The 24,465-nt window shown below is 45.2% G+C and overlaps 1 protein-coding gene across 1 annotated transcript in view; it reads right to left on the bottom strand.

Annotated features, from left to right (window-relative positions):
• Positions 1-24,465, bottom strand: part of camta2 (calmodulin binding transcription activator 2) — a 180,436-nt gene that overhangs the window by 82,852 nt on the left and 73,119 nt on the right. Inside the window, 2 exon segments of the mRNA XM_046329061.1 lie at positions 23,218-23,344; positions 23,607-24,465. The exon segment at positions 23,607-24,465 is cut by the window's right edge and continues 441 nt beyond it. Of these exon segments, the coding sequence (XP_046185017.1) occupies positions 23,218-23,344; positions 23,607-24,465 (986 nt within the window).

Here is a 24,465-nt window from a genome sequence, read left to right on the forward strand (position 1 = left end):
GCCAACCATTCTGCCATCTAGTGGACACAGTAACAACCATTCTGCCATCTAGTGGACACAGTAACAACCATTCTGCCATCTAGTGGACACAGTAACAACCATTCTGCCATCTAGTGGACACAGTAACAACCATTCTGCAACAACCATTCTGCCATCTAGTGGACACAGTAACAACCATTCTGCCATCTAGTGGACACAGTAACAACCATTCTGCAACAACCATTCTGCCATCTAGTGGACACAGTAACAACCATTCTGCCATCTAGTGGACACAGTAACAACCATTCTGCCATCTAGTGGACACAGTAACAACCATTCTGCCATCTAGTGGACACAGTAACAACCATTCTGCCATCTAGTGGACACAGTAACAACCATTCTGCCATCTAGTGGACACAGTAACAACCATTCTGCCATCTAGTGGACACAGTAACAACCATTCTGCCATCTAGTGGACACAGTAACAACCATTCTGCCATCTAGTGGACACAGTAACAACCATTCTGCAACAACCATTCTGCCATCTAGTGGACACAGTAACAACCATTCTGCCATCTAGTGGACACAGTAACAACCATTCTGCCATCTAGTGGACACAGTAACAACCATTCTGCCATCTAGTGGACACAGTAACAACCATTCTGCCATCTAGTGGACACAGTAACAACCATTCTGCCATCTAGTGGACACAGTAACAACCATTCTGCCATCTAGTGGACACAGTAACAACCATTCTGCCATCTAGTGGACACAGTAACAACCATTCTGCAACAACCATTCTGCCATCTAGTGGACACAGTAACAACCATTCTGCCAACCATTCTGCCATCTAGTGGACACAGTAACATTCTGCAACAACCATTCTGCCATCTAGTGGACACAGTAACAACCATTCTGCAACAACCATTCTGTCATCTAGTGGACACAGTAACAACCATTCTGCCATCAACCATTTCTGCCATCTAGTGGACACAGTAACAACCATTCTGCCATCTAGTGGACACAGTAACAACCATTCTGCCATCTAGTGGACACAGTAACAACCATTCTGCCATCTAGTGGACACAGTAACAACCATTCTGCCATCTAGTGGACACAGTAACAACCATTCTGCAACAACCATTCTGCCATCTAGTGGACACAGTAACAACCATTCTGCCATCTAGTGGACACAGTAACAACCATTCTGCCATCTAGTGGACACAGTAACAACCATTCTGCCATCTAGTGGACACAGTAACAACCATTCTGCCATCTAGTGGACACAGTAACAACCATTCTGCCATCTAGTGGACACAGTAACAACCAGTAACAACCATTCTGCCATCTAGTGGACACAGTAACAACCATTCTGCCATCTAGTGTGGACACAGTAACAACCATTCTGCCATCTAGTGGACACAGTAACAACCATTCTGCCATCTAGTGGACACAGTAACAACCATTCTGCCATCTAGTGGACACAGTAACAACCATTCTGCCATCTAGTGGACACAGTAACAACCATTCTGCAACAACCATTCTGCCATCTAGTGGACACAGTAACAACCATTCTGCCATCTAGTGGACACAGTAACAACCATTCTGCCATCTAGTGGACACAGTAACAACCATTCTGCCATCTAGAGGACACAGTAACAACCATTCTGCAACAACCATTCTGCCATCTAGTGGATACAGTAACAACCATTCTGCCATCTAGTGGACACAGTAACAACCATTCTGCCATCTAGTGGACACAGTAACAACCATTCTGCCATCTAGTGGACACAGTAACAACCATTCTGCCATCTAGTGGACACAGTAACAACCATTCTGCAACAACCATTCTGCCATCTAGTGGACACAGTAACAACCATTCTGCAACAACCATTCTGCCATCTAGTGGACACAGTAACAACCATTCTGCCATCTAGTGGACACAGTAACAACCATTCTGCAACAACCATTCTGCCATCTAGTGGACACAGTAACAACCATTCTGCCATCTAGTGGACACAGTAACAACCATTCTGCCATCTAGAGGATACAGTAACAACCATTCTGCCATCTAGTGGACACAGTAACAACCATTCTGCCATCTAGTGGACACAGTAACAACCATTCTGCCATCTAGTGGACACAGTAACAACCATTCTGCAACAACCATTCTGCCATCTAGTGGACACAGTAACAACCATTCTGCCATCTAGTGGACACAGTAACAACCATTCTGCAACAACCATTCTGCCATCTAGTGGACACAGTAACAACCATTCTGCCATCTAGTGGACACAGTAACAACCATTCTGCCATCTAGTGGACACAGTAACAACCATTCTGCCATCTAGTGGACACAGTAACAACCATTCTGCCATCTAGTGGACACAGTAACAACCATTCTGCCATCTAGTGGACACAGTAACAACCATTCTGCCATTCTGCCATCTAGTGGACACAGTAACAACCATTCTGTCATCTAGTGGACACAGTAACAACCATTCTGCAACAACCATTCTGCCATCTAGTGGACACAGTAACAACCATTCTGCAACAACCATTCTGCCATCTAGTGGACACAGTAACAACCATTCTGCAATCTAGTGGACCATTCTGCCATCTAGTGGACACAGTAACAACCATTCTGCAACAACCATTCTGCCATCTAGTGGACACAGTAACAACCATTCTGCAACAACCATTCTGCCATCTAGTGGACACAGTAACAACCATTCTGCCATCTAGTGGACACAGTAACAACCATTCTGCCATCTAGTGGACACAGTAACAACCATTCTGCCATCTAGTGGACACAGTAACAACCATTCTGCCATCTAGTGGACACAGTAACACAGTAACAACCATTCTGCCATCTAGTGGACACAGTAACAACCATTCTGCCATCTAGTGGACACAGTAACAACCATTCTGCCATCTAGTGGACACAGTAACAACCATTCTGCCATCTAGTGGACACAGTAACAACCATTCTGCCATCTAGTGGACACAGTAACAACCATTCTGCCATCTAGTGGACACAGTAACAACCATTCTGCCATTCTGCCAGTGGACACAGTAACAACCATTCTGCCATCTAGTGGACACAGTAACAACCATTCTGCCATCTAGTGGACACAGTAACAACCATTCTGCCATCTAGTGACACAGTAACAACCATTCTGCCATCTAGTGGACACAGTAACAACCATTCTGCCATCTAGTGGACACAGTAACAACCATTCTGCAACAACCATTCTGCCATCTAGTGGACACAGTAACAACCATTCTGCCATCTAGTGGACACAGTAACAACCATTCTGCTAGTGGACACAGTAACAACATTCTGCCATCTAGTGGACACAGTAACAACCATTCTGCCATCTAGAGGACACATAACAACCATTCTGCCATCTAGTGGACACAGTAACAACCATTCTGCCATCTAGTGGACACAGTAACAACCATTCTGCCATCTAGTGGACACAGTAACAACCATTCTGCCATCTAGTGGACACAGTAACCATTCTGCCATCTAGTGGACACAACAACCATTCTGCCATCTAGTGGACACAGTAACAACCATTCTGCCATCTAGTGGACACAGTAACAACCATTCTGCAACAACCATTCTGCCATCTAGTGGACACAGTAACAACCATTCTGCCATCTAGTGGACACAGTAACAACCATTCTGCCATCTAGTGGACACAGTAACAACCATTCTGCCATCTAGTGGACACAGTAACAACCATTCTGCCATCTAGTGGACACAGTAACAACCATTCTGCCATCTAGTGGACACAGTAACAACCATTCTGCCATCTAGTGGACACAGTAACAACCATTCTGCCATCTAGTGGACACAGTAACAACCATTCTGCATCTAGTGGGACACAGTAACAACCATTCTGCCATCTAGTGGACACAGTAACAACCATTCTGTCATCTAGTGGACACAGTAACAACCATTCTGCAACAACCATTCTGCCATCTAGTGGACACAGTAACAACCATTCTGCAACAACCATTCTGCCATCTAGTGGACACAGTAACAACCATTCTGCAACAACCATTCTGCCATCTAGTGGACACAGTAACAACCATTCTGCCATCTAGTGGACACAGTAACAACCATTCTGCCATCTAGTGGACACAGTAACAACCATTCTGCCATCTAGTGAACACAGTAACAACCATTCTGCCATCTAGTGGACACAGTAACACAGTAACAACCATTCTGCCATCTAGTGGACACAGTAACAACCATTCTGCCATCTAGTGGACACAGTAACAACCATTCTGCCATCTAGTGGACACAGTAACAACCATTCTGCCATCTAGTGGACACAGTAACAACCATTCTGCCATCTAGTGGACACAGTAACAACCATTCTGCCATCTAGTGGACACAGTAACAACCATTCTGCCATCTAGTGGACACAGTAACAACCATTCTGCCATCTAGTGGACACAGTAACAACCATTCTGCCATCTAGTGGACACAGTAACAACCATTCTGCCATCTAGTGGACACAGTAACAACCATTCTGCCATCTAGTGGACACAGTAACAACCATTCTGCCATCTAGTGGACACAGTAACAACCATTCTGCAACAACCATTCTGCCATCTAGTGGACACAGTAACAACCATTCTGCCATCTAGTGGACACAGTAACAACCATTCTGCCATCTAGTGGACACAGTAACAACCATTCTGCCATCTAGTGGACACAGTAACAACCATTCTGCAACAACCATTCTGCCATCTAGTGGACACAGTAACAACCATTCTGCCATCTAGTGGACACAGTAACAACCATTCTGCCATCTAGTGGACACAGTAACAACCATTCTGCCATCTAGTGGACACAGTAACAACCATTCTGCAACCATTCTGCCATCTAGTGGACACAGTAACAACCATTCTGCAACAACCATTCTGCCATCTAGTGGACACAGTAACAACCATTCTGCAACAACCATTCTGCCATCTAGTGGACACAGTAACAACCATTCTGCCATCTAGTGGACACAGTAACAACCATTCTGCCATTCTGCCATCTAGTGGACACAGTAACAACCATTCTGCCATCTAGTGGACACAGTAACAACCATTCTGCCATCTAGTGGACACAGTAACAACCATTCTGCCATCTAGTGGACACAGTAACAACCATTCTGCCATCTAGTGGACACAGTAACAACCATTCTGCCATCTAGTGGACACAGTAACAACCATAACAACCATTCTGCCATCTAGTGGACACAGTAACAACCATTCTGCCATCTAGTGGACACAGTAACAACCATTCTGCCATCTAGTGGACACAGTAACAACCATTCTGCCATCTAGTGGACACAGTAACAACCATTCTGCCATCTAGTGGACACAGTAACAACCATTCTGCCATCTAGTGGACACAGTAACAACCATTCTGCCATCTAGTGGACACAGTAACAACCATTCTGCCATCTAGTGGACACAGTAACAACCATTCTGCATTCTAGTGGACACAGTAACAACCATTCTGCCATCTAGTGGACACAGTAACAACCATTCTGCCATCTAGTGGACACAGTAACAACCATTCTGCCATCTAGTGGACACAGTAACAACCATTCTGCCATCTAGTGGACACAGTAACAACCATTCTGCCATTCTTCTGCCATCTAGTGGACACAGTAACAACCATTCTGAACAACCATTCTGCCATCTAGTGGACACAGTAACAACCATTCTGCCATCTAGTGGACACAGTAACAACCATTCTGCCATCTAGTGGACACAGTAACAACCATTCTGCCATCTAGTGGACACAGTAACAACCATTCTGCAACAACCATTCTGCCATCTAGTGGACACAGTAACAACCATTCTGCCATCTAGTGGACACAGTAACAACCATTCTGCCATCTAGTGGACACAGTAACAACCATTCTGCCATCTAGTGGACACAGTAACAACCATTCTGCCATCTAGTGGACACAGTAACAACCATTCTGCAACAACCATTCTGCCATCTAGTGGACACAGTAACAACCATTCTGCAACAACCATTCTGCCATCTAGTGGACACAGTAACAACCATTCTGCCATCTAGTGGACACAGTAACAACCATTCTGCAACAACCATTCTGCCATCTAGTGGACACAGTAACAACCATTCTGCCATCTAGTGAACACAGTAACAACCATTCTGCCATCTAGTGGACACAGTAACAACCATTCTGCCATCTAGTGGACACAGTAACAACCATTCTGCCATCTAGTGGACACAGTAACAACCATTCTGCCATCTAGTGGACACAGTAACAACCATTCTGCCATCTAGTGGACATTCTGCCATCTAGTGGACACAGTAACAACCATTCTGCCATCTAGTGGACACAGTAACAACCATTCTGCAACAACCATTCTGCCATCTAGTGGACACAGTAACAACCATTCTGCCATCTAGTGGACACAGTAACAACCATTCTGTGGACACAGTAACAACCATTCTGCCAACAGTAACAACCATTCTGCCATCTAGTGGACACAGTAACAACCATTCTGCCATCTAGTGGACACAGTAACAACCATTCTGCCATCTAGTGGACACAGTAACAACCATTCTGCCATCTAGTGGACACAGTAACAACCATTCTGCCATTCTGCCATCTAGTGGACACAGTAACAACCATTCTGCAACAACCATTCTGCCATCTAGTGGACACAGTAACAACCATTCTGCAACAACCATTCTGCCATCTAGTGGACACAGTAACAACCATTCTGCAACAACCATTCTGTCATCTAGTGGACACAGTAACAACCATTCTGCCATCTAGTGGACAACCATTCTGCCATCTAGTGGACACAGTAACAACCATTCTGCCATCTAGTGGACACAGTAACAACCATACTGCCATCTAGTGAACACAGTAACAACCATTCTGCCATCTAGTGAACACAGTAACAACCATTCTGCCATCTAGTGGACACAGTAACAACCATTCTGCCATCTAGTGAACACAGTAACAACCATTCTGCCATCTAGTGGACACAGTAACAACCATTCTGCCATCTAGTGGACACAGTAACAACCATTCTGCCATCTAGTGGACAACCAACCATTCTGCCATCTAGTGGACACAGTAACAACCATTCTGCCATCTAGTGGACACAGTAACAACCATTCTGCCATCTAGTGGACACAGTAACAACCATTCTGCCATCTAGTGGACACAGTAACAACCATTCTGCCATCTAGTGGACACAGTAACAACCATTCTGCCATCTAGTGGACACAGTAACAACCATTCTGCAACATCCATTCTGCCATCTAGTGGAGTAACACATTCTGTCTAGTGGACAACAACCATTCTGCCATCTAGTGGACACTGCCATCTAGTAACAACCATTCTGCCATCTAGTGGACACAGTAACAACCATTCTGCCATCTAGTGGACACAGTAACAACCATTCTGCCATCTAGTGGACACAGTAACAACCATTCTGCCATCTAGTGGACACAGTAACAACCATTCTGCCATCTAGTGGACATTCTGCCATCTAGTGGACACAGTAACAACCATTCTGCCATCTAGTGGACACAGTAACAACCATTCTGCCATCTAGTGGACACAGTAACAACCATTCTGCCATCTAGTGGACACAGTAACAACCATTCTGCCATCTAGTGGACACAGTAACAACCATTCTGCCATCTAGTGGACACAGTAACAACCATTCTGCCATTCTGCCATCTAGTGGACACAGTAACAACCATTCTGCCATCTAGTGGACACAGTAACAACCATTCTGCCATCTAGTGGACACAGTAACAACCATTCTGCCATCTAGTGGACACAGTAACAACCATTCTGCCATCTAGTGGACACAGTAACAACCATTCTGCCATCTAGTGGACACAGTAACAACCATTCTGCCATCTACAACCATTCTGCCATCTAGTGGACACAGTAACAACCATTCTGCCATCTAGTGGACACAGTAACAACCATTCTGCCATCTAGTGGACACAGTAACAACCATTCTGCACAGTAACAACCATTCTGCCATCTAGTGGACACAGTAACAACCATTCTGCCATCTAGTGGACACAGTAACAACCATTCTGCCATCTAGTGGACACAGTAACAACCATTCTGCCATCTAGTGGACACAGTAACAACCATTCTGCCATCTAGTGGACACAGTAACAACCATTCTGCCATCTAGTGGACACAGTAACAACCATTCTGCCATCTAGTGGACACAGTAACAACCATTCTGCCATCTAGTGGACACAGTAACAACCATTCTGCAACAACCATTCTGCCATCTAGTGGACACAGTAACAACCATTCTGCAACAACCATTCTGCCATCTAGTGGACACAGTAACAACCATTCTGCAACAACCATTCTGTCATCTAGTGGACACAGTAACAACCATTCTGCAACAACCATTCTGCCATCTAGTGGACACAGTAACAACCATTCTGCCATCTAGTGGACACAGTAACAACCATACTGCCATCTAGTGGACACAGTAACAACCATTCTGCCATCTAGTGAACACAGTAACAACCATTCTGCCATTCTAGTGGACACAGTAACAACCATTCTGCCATCTAGTGGACACAGTAACAACCATTCTGCCATTCTGCCATCTAGTGGACACAGTAACAACCATTCTGCCATCTAGTGGACACAGTAACAACCATTCTGCAACAACCATTCTGCCATCTAGTGGACACAGTAACAACCATTCTGCCATCTAGTGGACACAGTAACAACCATTCTGCCATCTAGTGGACACAGTAACAACCATTCTGCCATCTAGTGGACACAGTAACAACCATTCTGCCATCTAGTGGACACAGTAACAACCATTCTGCAACAACCATTCTGCCATCTAGTGGACACAGTAACAACCATTCTGCCATCTAGTGGACACAGTAACAACCATTCTGCAACAACCATTCTGCCATCTAGTGGACACAGTAACAACCATTCTGCCATCTAGTGGACACAGTAACAACCATTCTGCCATCTAGTGGAACAGTAACAACCATTCTGCCATCTAGTGGACACAGTAACAACCATTCTGCCATCTAGTGGACACAGTAACAACCATTCTGCCATCTAGTGGACACAGTAACAACCATTCTGCCATCTAGTGGACACAGTAACAACCATTCTGCCATCTAGTGGACACAGTAACAACCATTCTGCCATCTAGTGGACACAGTAACAACCATTCTGCCATCTAGTGGACACAGTAACAACCATTCTGCCATCTAGTGGACACAGTAACAACCATTCTGCCATCTAGTGGACACAGTAACAACCATTCTGCCATCTAGTGGACACAGTAACAACCATTCTGCCATCTAGTGGACACAGTAACAACCATTCTGCCATCTAGTGGACACAGTAACAACCATTCTGCCATCTAGTGGACACAGTAACAACATTCTGCAACAACCATTCTGCCATCTAGTGGACACAGTAACAACCATTCTGCAACAACCATTCTGCCATCTAGAGGACAACAACCATTCTGCCATCTAGTGGACACAGTAACAACCATTCTGCAACAACCATTCTGCCATCTAGTGGACACAGTAACAACCATTCTGCCATCTAGTGGACACAGTAACAACCATTCTGCCATCTAGTGGACACAGTAACAACCATTCTGCCATCTAGTGGACACAGTAACAACCATTCTGCCATCTAGTGCACAGTAACAACCATTCTGCCATCTAGTGGACACAGTAACAACCATTCTGCCATCTAGTGGACAACAACCATTCTGCCATCTAGTGGACACAGTAACAACCATTCTGCCATCTAGTGGACACAGTAACAACTGCCATTCTGGACAACAACCATTCTGCCATCTAGTGGACACAGTAACCATTCTGCCATCTAGTGGACACAGTAACAACCATTCTGCCATCTAGTGGACACAGTAACAACCATTCTGCCATCTAGTGGACACAGTAACAACCATTCTGCCATCTAGTGGACACAGTAACAACCATTCTGCCATCTAGTGGACACAGTAACAACCATTCTGCCATCTAGTGGACACAGTAACAACCATTCTGCAACAACCATTCTGCCATCTAGTGGACACAGTAACAACCATTCTGCCATCTAGTGGACATTCTGCCATCTAGTGGACACAGTAACAACCATTCTGCCATCTAGTGGACACAGTAACAACCATTCTGCCATCTAGTGGACACAGTAACAACCATTCTGCCATCTAGTGGACACAGTAACAACCATTCTGCACAGTAACATTCTGCCATCTAGTGGACACAGTAACAACCATTCTGCCATCTAGTGGACACAGTAACAACCATTCTGCAACAACCATTCTGCCATCTAGTGGACACAGTAACAACCATTCTGCCATCTAGTGGACACAGTAACAACCATTCTGCCATCTAGTGGACACAGTAACAACCATTCTGCCATCTAGTGGACACAGTAACAACCATTCTGCAACAACCATTCTGCCATCTAGTGGACACAGTAACAACCATTCTGCCATCTAGTGGACACAGTAACAACCATTCTGCCATCTAGTGGACACAGTAACAACCATTCTGCCATCTAGTGGACACAGTAACAACCATTCTGCCATCTAGTGGACACAGTAACAACCATTCTGCAACAACCATTCTGCCATCTAGTGGACACAGTAACAACCATTCTGCCAACCATTCTGCCATCTAGTAACACATTCTGCCAACAACCATTCTGCCATCTAGTGGACACAGTAACAACCATTCTGCAACAACCATTCTGCCATCTAGTGGACACAGTAACAACCATTCTGCCATCTAGTGGACACAGTAACAACCATTCTGCCATCTAGTGGACACAGTAACAACCATTCTGCCATCTAGTGGACACAGTAACAACCATTCTGCCATCTAGTGGACACAGTAACAACCATTCTGCCATCTAGTGGACACAGTAACAACCATTCTGCAACAACCATTCTGCCATCTAGTGGACACAGTAACAACCATTCTGCCATCTAGTGGACACAGTAACAATCATTCTGCAACAACCATTCTGCCATCTAGTGGACACAGTAACAACCATTCTGCCATCTAGTGGACACAGTAACAACCATTCTGCCATCTAGTGGACACAGTAACAACCATTCTGCCATCTAGTGGACACAGTAACAACCATTCTGCCATCTAGTGGACACAGTAACAACCATTCTGCCATCTAGTGGACACAGTAACAACCATTCTGCAAGTAACATTCTGCCATCTAGTGGACACAGTAACAACCATTCTGCAACACAGTAACAACCATTCTGCCATCTAGTGGACACAGTAACAACCATTCTGCAACAACCATTCTGCCATCTAGTGGACACAGTAACAACCATTCTGCAACAACCATTCTGCCATCTAGTGGACACAGTAACAACCATTCTGCCATCTAGTGGACACAGTAACAACCATTCTGCCATCTAGTGGACACAGTAACAACCATTTCTGCCATCTAGTGGACACAGTAACAACCATTCTGCCATCTAGTGGACACAGTAACAACCATTCTGCCATCTAGTGAACACAGTAACAACCATTCTGCCATCTAGTGGACACAGTAACAACCATTCTGCCATCTAGTGGACACAGTAACAACCATTCTGCAACAACCATTCTGCCATCTAGTGGACACAGTAACAACCATTCTGCCATCTAGTGGACACAGTAACAACCATTCTGCCATCTAGTGGACACAGTAACAACCATTCTGCCATCTAGTGGACACAGTAACAACCATTCTGCCATCTAGTGGACACAGTAACAACCATTCTGCCATCTAGTGGACACAGTAACAACCATTCTGCCATCTAGTGGACACAGTAACAACCATTCTGCCATCTAGTGGACACAGTAACAACCATTCTGCCATCTAGTGGACACAGTAACAACCATTCTGCCATCTACAACCATTCTGCCATCTAGTGGACACAGTAACAACCATTCTGCAACAACCATTCTGTCATCTAGTGGACACAGTAACAACCATTCTGCCATCTAGTGGACACATTTCTGCCATCTAGTGGACACAGTAACAACCATTCTGCCATCTAGTGGACACAGTAACAACCATTCTGCCATCTAGTGGACACAGTAACAACCATTCTGCCATCTAGTGGACACAGTAACAACCATTCTGCCATCTAGTGGACACAGTAACAACCATTCTGCCATCTAGTGGACACAGTAACAACCATTCTGCCATCTAGTGGACACAGTAACAACCATTCTGCCATCTAGTGGACACAGTAACAACCATTCTGCCATCTAGTGGACACAGTAACATTCTGCCATCTAGTGGACACAGTAACAACCATTCTGCCATCTAGTGGACACAGTAACAACCATTCTGCCATCTAGTGGACACAGTAACAACCATTCTGCCATCTAGTGGACACAGTAACAACCATTCTGCCATCTAGTGGACACAGTAACAACCATTCTGCAACAACCATTCTGCCATCTAGTGGACACAGTAACAACCATTCTGCCATCTAGTGGACACAGTAACAACCATTCTGCCATCTAGTGGACACAGTAACAACCATTCTGCCATCTAGTGGACACAGTAACAACCATTCTGCCATCTAGTGGACACAGTAACAACCATTCTGCCATCTAGTGGACACAGTAACAACCATTCTGCCATCTAGTGGACACAGTAACAACATTCTGCCATCTAGTGGACACAGTAACAACCATTCTGCCATCTAGTGGACACAGTAACAACCATTCTGCCATTCTGCCATCTAGTGGACACAGTAACAACCATTCTGCCATCTAGTGGCCATCTAGTGGACACAGTAACAACCATTCTGCCATCTAGTGGACACAGTAACAACCATTCTGCCATCTAGTGGACACAGTAACAACCATTCTGCCATCTAGTGGACACAGTAACAACCATTCTGCCATCTAGTGGACACAGTAACAACCATTCTGCCATCTAGTGGACACAGTAACAACCATTCTGCAACAACAACCATTCTGCCATCTAGTGGACACAGTAACAACCATTCTGCCATCTAGTGGACACAGTAACAACCATTCTGCCATTCTGTGGACACAACAACCATTCTGCCATCTAGTGGACACAGTAACAACCATTCTGCCATCTAGTGGACACAGTAACAACCATTCTGCCATCTAGTGGACACAGTAACAACCATTCTGCCATCTAGTGGACACAGTAACAACCATTCTGCCATCTAGTGGACACAGTAACAACCATTCTGCCATCTAGTGGACACAGTAACAACCATTCTGCCATCTAGTGGACACAGTAACAACCATTCTGCCATCTAGTGGACACAGTAACAACCATTCTGCCATCTAGTGGACACAGTAACAACCATTCTGCCATCTAGTGGACACAGTAACAACCATTCTGCCATCTAGTGGACACAGTAACAACCATTCTGCCATCTAGTGGACACAGTAACAACCATTCTGCAACAACCATTCTGCCATCTAGTGGACACAGTAACAACCATTCTGCCATCTAGTGGACACAGTAACAACCATTCTGCCATCTAGTGGACACAGGACACAGTAACAACCATTCTGCAACAACCATTCTGCCATCTAGTGGACACAGTAACAACCATTCTGCCATCTAGTGGACACAGTAACAACCATTCTGCCATCTAGTGGACACAGTAACAACATTCTGCATTTCTGCCATCTAGTGGACACAGTAACAACCATTCTGCCATCTAGTGGACACAGTAACAACCATTCTGCCATCTAGTGGACACAGTAACAACCATTCTGCCATCTAGTGGACACAGTAACAACCATTCTGCCATCTAGTGGACACAGTAACAACCATTCTGCAACAACCATTCTGCCATCTAGTGGACACAGTAACAACCATTCTGCCAACAACAACCATTCTGCCATCTAGTGGACACAGTAACAACCATTCTGCCATCAACAACCAACCATTCTGCCATCTAGTGGACACAGTAACAACCATTCTGCCAACACAGTAACATTCTGCCATCTAGTGGACACAGTAACAACCATTCTGCCATCTAGTGGACACAGTAACAACCATTCTGCCATCTAGTGGACACAGTAACAACCATTCTGCAACAAGTAACAACATTCTGCCATCTAGTGGACACAGTAACAACCATTCTGCAACATCTAGTGGACACAGTAACAACCATTCTGCAACAACCATTCTGCCATCTAGTGGACACAGTAACAACCATTCTGCATCTAGTGGACACAACCATTCTGCCATCTAGTGGACACAGTAACAACCATTCTGCCATCTAGTGGACACAGTAACAACCATTCTGCCATCTAGTGGACACAGTAACAACCATTCTGCCATCTAGTGGACACAGTAACAACCATTCTGCCATCTGCCAGTGGACACAGTAACAACCATTCTGCCATCTAGTGGACACAGTAACAACCATTCTGCCATCTAGTGGACACAGTAACAACCATTCTGCCATCTAGTGGACACAGTAACAACCATTCTGCAACAACCATTCTGCCATCTAGTGGACACAGTAACAACCATTCTGCCATCTAGTGGACACAGTAACAACCATTCTGCCATCTAGCACAACAACCATTCTGCCATCTAGTGGACACAGTAACAACCATTCTGCCATCTAGTGGACACAGTAACAACCATTCTGCAACAACCATTCTGCATCTAGTGGACACAGTAACAACCATTCTGCCATCTAGTGGACACAGTAACAACCTGCATTCTGCCATCTAGTGGACACAGTAACAACCATTCTGCCATCTAGTGGACACAGTAACAACCATTCTGCCATCTAGTGGACACAGTAACAACCATTCTGCCATCTAGTGGACACAGTAACAACCATTCTGCCATCTAGTGGACACAGTAACAACCATTCTGCCATCTAGTGGACACAGTAACAACCATTCTGTCATCTAGTGGACACAGTAACAACCATTCTGCAACAACCATTCTGCCATCTAGTGGACACAGTAACAACCATTCTGCAACAACCATTCTGCCATCTAGTGGACACAGTAACAACCATTCTGCCATCTAGTGGACACAGTAACAACCATTCTGCAACAACCATTCTGCCATCTAGTGGACACAGTAACAACCATTCTGCCATCTAGTGGACACAGTAACAACCATACTGCCATCTAGTGAACACAGTAACAACCATTCTGCCATCTAGTGAACACAGTAACAACCATTCTGCCATCTAGTGGACACAGTAACAACCATTCTGCCATCTAGTGAACACAGTAACAACCATTCTGCCATCTAGTGGACACAGTAACAACCATTCTGCCATCTAGTGGACACAGTAACAACCATTCTGCAACAACCATTCTGCCATCTAGAGGACACAGTAACAACCATTCTGCCATTCTGCCATCTAGTGGACACAGTAACAACCATTCTGCCATCTAGTGGACACAGTAACAACCATTCTGCCATCTAGTGGACACAGTAACAACCATTCTGCCATCTAGTGGACACAGTAACAACCATTCTGCCATCTAGTGGACACAGTAACAACCATTCTGCAACAACCATTCTGCCATCTAGTGGACACAGTAACAACCATTCTGCCATCTAGTGGACACAGTAACAAACATTCTGCATCTAGTGGACAAGTAACAACATTCTGCCATCTAGTGGACACAGTAACAACCATTCTGCCATCTAGTGGACACAGTAACAACCATTCTGCCATCTAGTGGACACAGTAACAACCATTCTGCCATCTAGTGGACACAGTAACAACCATTCTGCCACACAGTAACAACCATTCTGCCATCTAGTGGACACAGTAACAACCATTCTGCCATCTAGTGGACAACCATTCTGCCATCTAGTGGACACAGTAACAACCATTCTGCCATCTAGTGGACACAGTAACAACCATTCTGCCATCTAGTGGACACAGTAACAACCATTCTGCCATCTAGTGGACACAGTAACAACCATTCTGCCATCTAGTGGACACAGTAACAACCATTCTGCCATCTAGTGGACACAGTAACAACCATTCTGCCATCTAGTGGACACAGTAACAACCATTCTGCCATCTAGTGGACACAGTAACAACCATTCTGCCATCTAGTGGACACAGTAACAACTGCATTCTGCCATCTAGTAACACAGTAACAACCATTCTGCCATCTAGTGGACACAGTAACAACCATTCTGCAACAACCATTCTGCCATCTAGTGGACACAGTAACAACCAACAACCATTCTGCAAGTGGACACAGTAACAACCATTCTGCCATCTAGAGGACACAGTAACAACCATTCTGCAACAACCATTCTGCCATCTAGTGGACACAGTAACAACCATTCTGCCATCTAGTGGACACAGTAACAACCATTCTGCCATCTAGTGGACACAGTAACAACCATTCTGCCATCTAGTGGACACAGTAACAACCATTCTGCCATCTAGTGGACACAGTAACAACCATTCTGCCATCTAGTGAACACAGTAACAACCATTCTGCCATCTAGTGGACACAGTAACAACCATTCTGCCATCTAGTGGACACAGTAACAACCATTCTGCCATCTAGTGGACAACAACCATTCTGCCATCTAGTGGACACAGTAACAAACCATTCTGCCATCTAGTGGACACAGTAACAACCATTCTGCACAACCATTCTGCCATCTAGTGGACACAGTAACAACCATTCTGCAACAACCATTCTGCCATCTAGTGGACACAGTAACAACCATTCTGCCATCTAGTGGACACAGTAACAAACATTCTGCCATCTAGTGGACACAGTAACAACCATTCTGCAACAACCATTCTGCCATCTAGTGGACACAGTAACAACCATTCTGCAACAACCATTCTGCCATCTAGTGGACACAGTAACAACCATTCTGCCATCTAGTGGACACAGTAACAACCATTCTGCCATCTAGTGAACACAGTAACAACCATTCTGCCATCTAGTGGACACAGTAACAACCATTCTGCCATCTAGTGGACACAGTAACAACCATTCTGCCATCTAGAGGACACAGTAACAACCATTCTGCCATCTAGTGGACACAGTAACAACCATTCTGCCATCTAGTGGACACAGTAACAACCATTCTGCCATCTAGTGGACACAGTAACAACATTCTGCCATCTAGTGGACACAGTAACAACCATTCTGCCATCTAGTGGACACAGTAACAACCATTCTGCCATCTAGTGGACACAGTAACAACCATTCTGCCATCTAGTGGACACAGTAACAACCATTCTGCAACAACCATTCTGCCATCTAGTGGACAACCATTCTGCCATAACAACCATTCTGCCATTCTGCCATCTAGGACACAGTAACAACCATTCTGCCATCTAGTGGACACAGTAACAACCATTCTGCCATCTAGTGGACACAGTAACAACCATTCTGCCATCTAGTGGACACAGTAACAACCATTCTGCCATCTAGAGGACACATAACAACCATTCTGCCATCTAGTGGACACAGTAACAACCATTCTGCCATCTAGTGGACACAGTAACAACCATTCTGCCATCTAGTGGACACAGTAACAACCATTCTGCCATCTAGTGGACACAGTAACAACCATTCTGCCATCTAGTGAACACAGTAACAACCATTCTGCCATCTAGTGGACACAGTAACAACCATTCTGCCATCTAGTGGACACAGTAACAACCATTCTGCCATCTAGTGGACACAGTAACAACCATTCTGCCATCTAGTGGACACAGTAACAACCATTCTGCCATCTAGTGGACACAGTAACAACCATTCTGCCATCTAGTGGACACAGTAACAACCATTCTGCCATCTAGTGGACACAGTAACAACCATTCTGCCATCTAGTGGACACAGTAACAACCATTCTGCCATCTAGTGGACACAGTAACAACCATTCTGCAAGTGGACAACCATTCTGCCATCTAGTGGACACAGTAACAACCATTCTGCCATCTAGTGGACACAGTAACAACCATTCTGCAACAACCATTCTGCCATCTAGTGGACACAGTAACAACCATTCTGCCATCTAGTGGACACAGTAACAACCATTCTTCTGCCATCTAGTGGACACAGTAACAACCATTCTGCCATCTAGTGAACACAGTAACAACCATTCTGCCATCTAGTGGACACAGTAACAACATTCTGTAACAACCATTCTGCCATCTAGTGGACACAGTAACAACCATTCTGCCATCTAGTGGACACAGTAACAACCATTCTGCAACAACCATTCTGCCATCTAGTGGACACAGTAACAACCATTCTGCCATCTAGTGGACACAGTAACAACCATTCTGCCATCTAGTGGACACAGTAACAACCATTCTGCCATCTAGTGGACACAGTAACAACCATTCTGCCATCTAGTGGACACAGTAACAACCATTCTGCCATCTAGTGGACACAGTAACAACCATTCTGCAACAACCATTCTGCCATCTAGTGGACACAGTAACAACCATTCTGCCATCTAGTGGACACAGTAACAACCATTCTGCAACAACCATTCTGCCATCTAGTGGACACATTCTGTAACAACCATTCTGCCATCTAGTGGACACAGTAACAACCATTCTGCCATCTAGTGGACACAGTAACAACATTCTGCATTCTGCCATCTAGTGGACACAGTAACAACCATTCTGCCATCTAGTGGACACAGTAACAACCATTCTGCCATCTAGTGGATCTAGTGGACAGTAACAACCATTCTGCCATCTAGTGGACACAGTAACAACCATTCTGCAACAACCATTCTGCCATCTAGTGGACACAGTAACAACCATTCTGCCATCTAGTGGACACAGTAACAATCATTCTGCAACAACCATTCTGCCATCTAGTGGACACAGTAACAACCATTCTGCCATCTAGTGGACACAGTAACAACCATTCTGCCATCTAGTGGACACAGTAACAACCATTCTGCCATCTAGTGGACACAGTAACAACATTCTGCATCTAGTGGACAACCATTCTGCCATCTAGTGGACACAGTAACAACCATTCTGCCATCTAGTGGACACAGTAACAACCATTCTGCCATCTAGTGGACACAGTAACAACCATTCTGCCATCTAGTGGACACAGTAACAACCATTCTGCCATCTAGTGGACACAGTAACAACCATTCTGCCATCTAGTGGACACAGCCATCTGCAGAGTAACAACCATTCTGCCATCTAGTGGACACAGTAACAACCATTCTGCCATCTAGTGGACACAGTAACAACCATTCTGCCATCTAGTGGACACATAACAACCATTCTGCCATCTAGTGGACACAGTAACAACCATTCTGCCATCTAGTGGACACAGTAACAACCATTCTGCCATCTAGTGGACACAGTAACAACCATTCTGCCATCTAGTGGACACAGTAACAACCATTCTGCCATCTAGTGAACACAGTAACAACCATTCTGCCATCTAGTGGACACAGTAACAACCATTCTGCCATCTAGTGGACACAGTAACAACCATTCTGCAACAACCATTCTGCCATCTAGAGGACACAGTAACAACCATTCTGCCATCTAGTGGACACAGTAACAACCATTCTGCCATCTAGTGGACACAGTAACAACCATTCTGCCATCTAGTGGACACAGTAACAACCATTCTGCCATCTAGTGGACACAGTAACAACCATTCTGCCATCTAGTGGACACAGTAACAACCATTCTGCAACAACCATTCTGCCATCTAGTGGACACAGTAACAACCATTCTGCCATCTAGTGGACACAGTAACAACCATTCTGCAACAACCATTCTGCCATCTAGTGGACACAGTAACAACCATTCTGCCATCTAGTGGACACAGTAACCATTCTGCCATCTAGTGGACACAGTAACAACCATTCTGCCATCTAGTGGACACAGTAACAACCATTCTGCCATCTAGTGGACACAGTAACAACCATTCTGCCAACCATTCTGCCATCTAGTGGACACAGTAACAACCATTCTGCCATCTAGTGGACACAGTAACAACCATTCTGCCATCTAGTGAACACAGTAACAACCATTCTGCCATCTAGTGGACACAGTAACAACCATTCTGCCATCTAGTGGACACAGTAACAACCATTCTGCCATCTAGTGGACACAGTAACAACCATTCTGCCATCTAGTGGACACAGTAACAACCATTCTGCCATCTAGTGGACACAGTAACAACCATTCTGCCATCTAGTCTGCCAGTAACACCATTCTGTAACAACCATTCTGCCATCTAGTGGACACAGTAACAACCATTCTGCCATCTAGTGGACACAGTAACAACCATTCTGCCATCTAGTGGACACAGTAACAACCATTCTGCCATCTAGTGGACACAGTAACAACCATTCTGCAACAACCATTCTGCCATCTAGTGGACACAGTAACAACCATTCTGCCATCTAGTGAACACAGTAACAACCATTCTGCCATCTAGAGGATACAGTAACAACCATTCTGCCATCTAGTGGACACAGTAACAACCATTCTGCCATCTAGTGGACACAGTAACAACCATTCTGCCATCTAGTGGACAACAACATTCTGCCATCTAGTGGACACAGTAACAACCATTCTGCCATCTAGTGGACACAGTAACAACCATTCTGCCATCTAGTGGAACACAACCATTCTGCCATCTAGTGGACAACCATTCTGCCATCTAGTGGACACAGTAACAACCATTCTGCCATCTAGTGGACACAGTAACAACCATTCTGCCATCTAGTGGACACAGTAACAACCATTCTGCAACAACCATTCTGCCATCTAGTGGACACAGTAACAACCATTCTGCCATCTAGTGGACACAGTAACAACCATTCTGCAACAACCATTCTGCCATCTAGTGGACACAGTAACAACCATTCTGCCATCTAGTGGACACAGTAACAACCTGCATTCTGCCATCTAGTGGACACAGTAACAACCATTCTGCCATCTAGTGGACACAGTTCTGCCATCTAGTGGACAACAACATTCTGCCATCTAGTGGACACAGTAACAACCATTCTGCCATCTAGTGGACACAGTAACAACCATTCTGCCATCTAGTGGACACAGTAACAACCATTCTGCCATCTAGTGGACACAGTAACAACCATTCTGCCATCTAGTGGACACAGTAACCATACTGCCATCTAGTGGACACAGTAACAACCATTCTGCCATCTAGTGGACACAGTAACAACCATTCTGCAACAACCATTCTGCCATCTAGTGGACACAGTAACAACCATTCTGCCATCTAGTGGACACAGTAACAACCATTCTGCAACAACCATTCTGCCATCTAGTGGACACAGTAACAACCATTCTGCCATCTAGTGGACACAGAAACAAACATTCTGCAACAACCATTCTGCCATCTAGTGGACACAGTAACAACCATTCTGCCATCTAGTGAACACAGTAACAACCATTCTGCCATCTAGTGGACACAGTAACAACCATTCTGCCATCTAGTGGACACAGTAACAACCATTCTGCCATCTAGTGGACACAGTAACAACCATTCTGCAACAACCATTCTGCCATCTAGAGGACACAGTAACAACCATTCTGCCATCTAGTGGACACAGTAACAACCATTCTGCCATCTAGTGGACAACCATTCTGCCATCTAACAACCATTCTGCCATCTAGTGGACACAGTAACAACCATTCTGCCATCTAGTGGACACAGTAACAAACATTCTGCCATCTAGTGGACACAGTAACAACCATTCTGCAACAACCATTCTGCCATCTAGAGTACACAGTAACAACCATTCTGCCATCTAGAGGACACATAACAACCATTCTGCCATCTAGTGGACACAGTAACAACCATTCTGCCATCTAGTGAACACAGTAACAGCCATTCTGCCATCTAGAGGATACAGTAACAACCATTCTGCCATCTAGTGGACACAGTAACAACCATTCTGCCATCTAGTGGACACAGTAACAACCATTCTGCAACAACCATTCTGCCATCTAGTGGACACAGTAACAACCATTCTGCCATCTAGTGGACACAGTAACAATACATTCTGCAACAACCATTCTGCCATCTAGTGGACACAGTAACAACCATTCTGCCATCTAGTGGACACAGTAACAACCATTCTGCCATCTAGTGGACACAGTAACAACCATTCTGCCATCTAGTGGACACAGTAACAACCATTCTGCCATCTAGAGGACACAGTAACAACCATTCTGCTATCTAGAGGACACAGTAACAACCATTCTGCCATCTAGTGGACACAGTAACAACCATTCTGTCATCTAGTGGACACAGTAACAACCATTCTGCAACAACCATTCTGCCATCTAGTGGACACAGTAACAACCATTCTGCAACAACCATTCTGCCATCTAGTGGACACAGTAACAACCATTCTGCAACAACCATTCTGTCATCTAGTGGACACAGTAACAACCATTCTGCAACAACCATTCTGCCATCTAGTGGACACAGTAACAACCATTCTGCCATCTAGTGGACACAGTAACAACCATACTGCCATCTAGTGAACACAGTAACAACCATTCTGCCATCTAGTGAACACAGTAACAACCATTCTGCCATCTAGTGGACACAGTAACAACCATTCTGCCATCTAGTGAACACAGTAACAACCATTCTGCCATCTAGTGGACACAGTAACAACCATTCTGCACCATTCTGCCATCTAGTGGACACAGTAACAACCATTCTGCAACAACCATTCTGCCATCTAGAGGACACAGTAACAACCATTCTGCCATCTAGTGGACACAGTAACAACCATTCTGCCATCTAGTGGACACAGTAACAACCATTCTGCCATCTAGTGGACACAGTAACAACCATTCTGCCATCTAGTGGACACAGTAACAACCATTCTGCCATCTAGTGGACACAGTAACAACCATTCTGCAACAACCATTCTGCCATCTAGAGTACACAGTAACAACCATTCTGCCATCTAGAGGACACATAACAACCATTCTGCCATCTAGTGGACACAGTAACAACCATTCTGCCATCTAGTGGACACAGTAACAACCATTCTGCCATCTAGTGGACACAGTAACAACCATTCTGCCATCTAGAGGACACAGTAACAACCATTCTGCCATCTAGAGGATACTGTGCGTGCGTGTACCTACCAGGGCAGTAGCTCCGTAGTACTCCAGGCTGAATAAGTGAAGCGGGGACGGTGGTCTGGTCAAATACGCAGCTGTAACGTCCAGTAGCCTCCAACCAGGGACCTGTTATCAACACCTTCACACCACCCTGACAGACGTATAAACTACCTATTAGTCTCACTTTCTGCTTCTCTGCTCAGGTTTAGATGAAGGTTCATTTGAACATATTTCTCTGCTCAGGTTTAGATGAAGGTTTATTTGAAAATCTTGCACACATACAGCAATATACATAACATGTGATCTCATAAATACAGTCAAATTTATAATCAATATAAGGTCAATAAATAGGTCATGTTCAAAAGGCTTCCCATTAAATCAACCCAGACAGGCCCCCCTCTCCCCTGTCTCACCTCTGGGTAGGACCACTCGGGGGAGAAGTCTGTGATGGTTGCTAGGCGTTGTAGCTCAGTCCCGTTGTTAGGGGGAAGAGGGGGGAAGGGGAGGAAGGAGGAGGAGGGGGAGGGCTGGGGAGGAACCATGTAACGTACCCCCGTAGGGAACAGGCTGGTGGGAGCCGGGTTCGGGACGAGGACCGAGGTGTGTGTGTTGGGGGCGTCGGCCTCTGTGATGAGCTCAGAGATGAGGTCAGGGAACTGGCTGTCGAACGATATCTCTAGCTCCTCCGAGACATCCGTGACCTCCGACCTTTGACCCGTGTCCATGGGTGTGTCCTCTGCCTCGTAACCCCGCCCCCTCTCCTCCTTTACTCTAACCCGCCCATTAGCCATATTGGTCATGTTAACATTACCCATAGTGGCATTGGCACTGTCCATATTAACAGTAGTCGAAAGAGCCATGTTTGCATTAGCCACGCTGTTGATGTTAGCAAACAGGGACTCTAAGGGAGTCGGCTGGCTGAGTCTCTGGTGCAGGAGTAAGAGCTGCCTTCCCCTCTCCCTTTCCACCTCCCTCTGCCTCTCTCTTTCCACCTCTTTCTCCATCTCTCTCTCCTGACTCTGAAGACGTCTGTGTTGCAGCAGGAGGAGTTGAGAGTGGTGGTTCTGGGTCAGGGTCAGTGGGGTCGGGGTCGGGGTGGGGTTGGGGTTACAGTGCATAGAGGTCATGGGTTGGGGGAGGTGCTGCTGGAGCTCTTTGGGCTCTAGGACGACCAATGGCTGCTCTCCGTCCTGCCTGTGAGGCTGCAGATTGGGCGCCATCTGCTGAGTGGGAGGGGTCTGCTGCGTTTCGTGGCGAATCAGGAGCATCGAT

This window comes from Oncorhynchus gorbuscha, linkage group LG25, assembly GCF_021184085.1.
Source record: "Oncorhynchus gorbuscha isolate QuinsamMale2020 ecotype Even-year linkage group LG25, OgorEven_v1.0, whole genome shotgun sequence".
Classification (NCBI taxonomy): domain Eukaryota; kingdom Metazoa; phylum Chordata; class Actinopteri; order Salmoniformes; family Salmonidae; genus Oncorhynchus; species Oncorhynchus gorbuscha.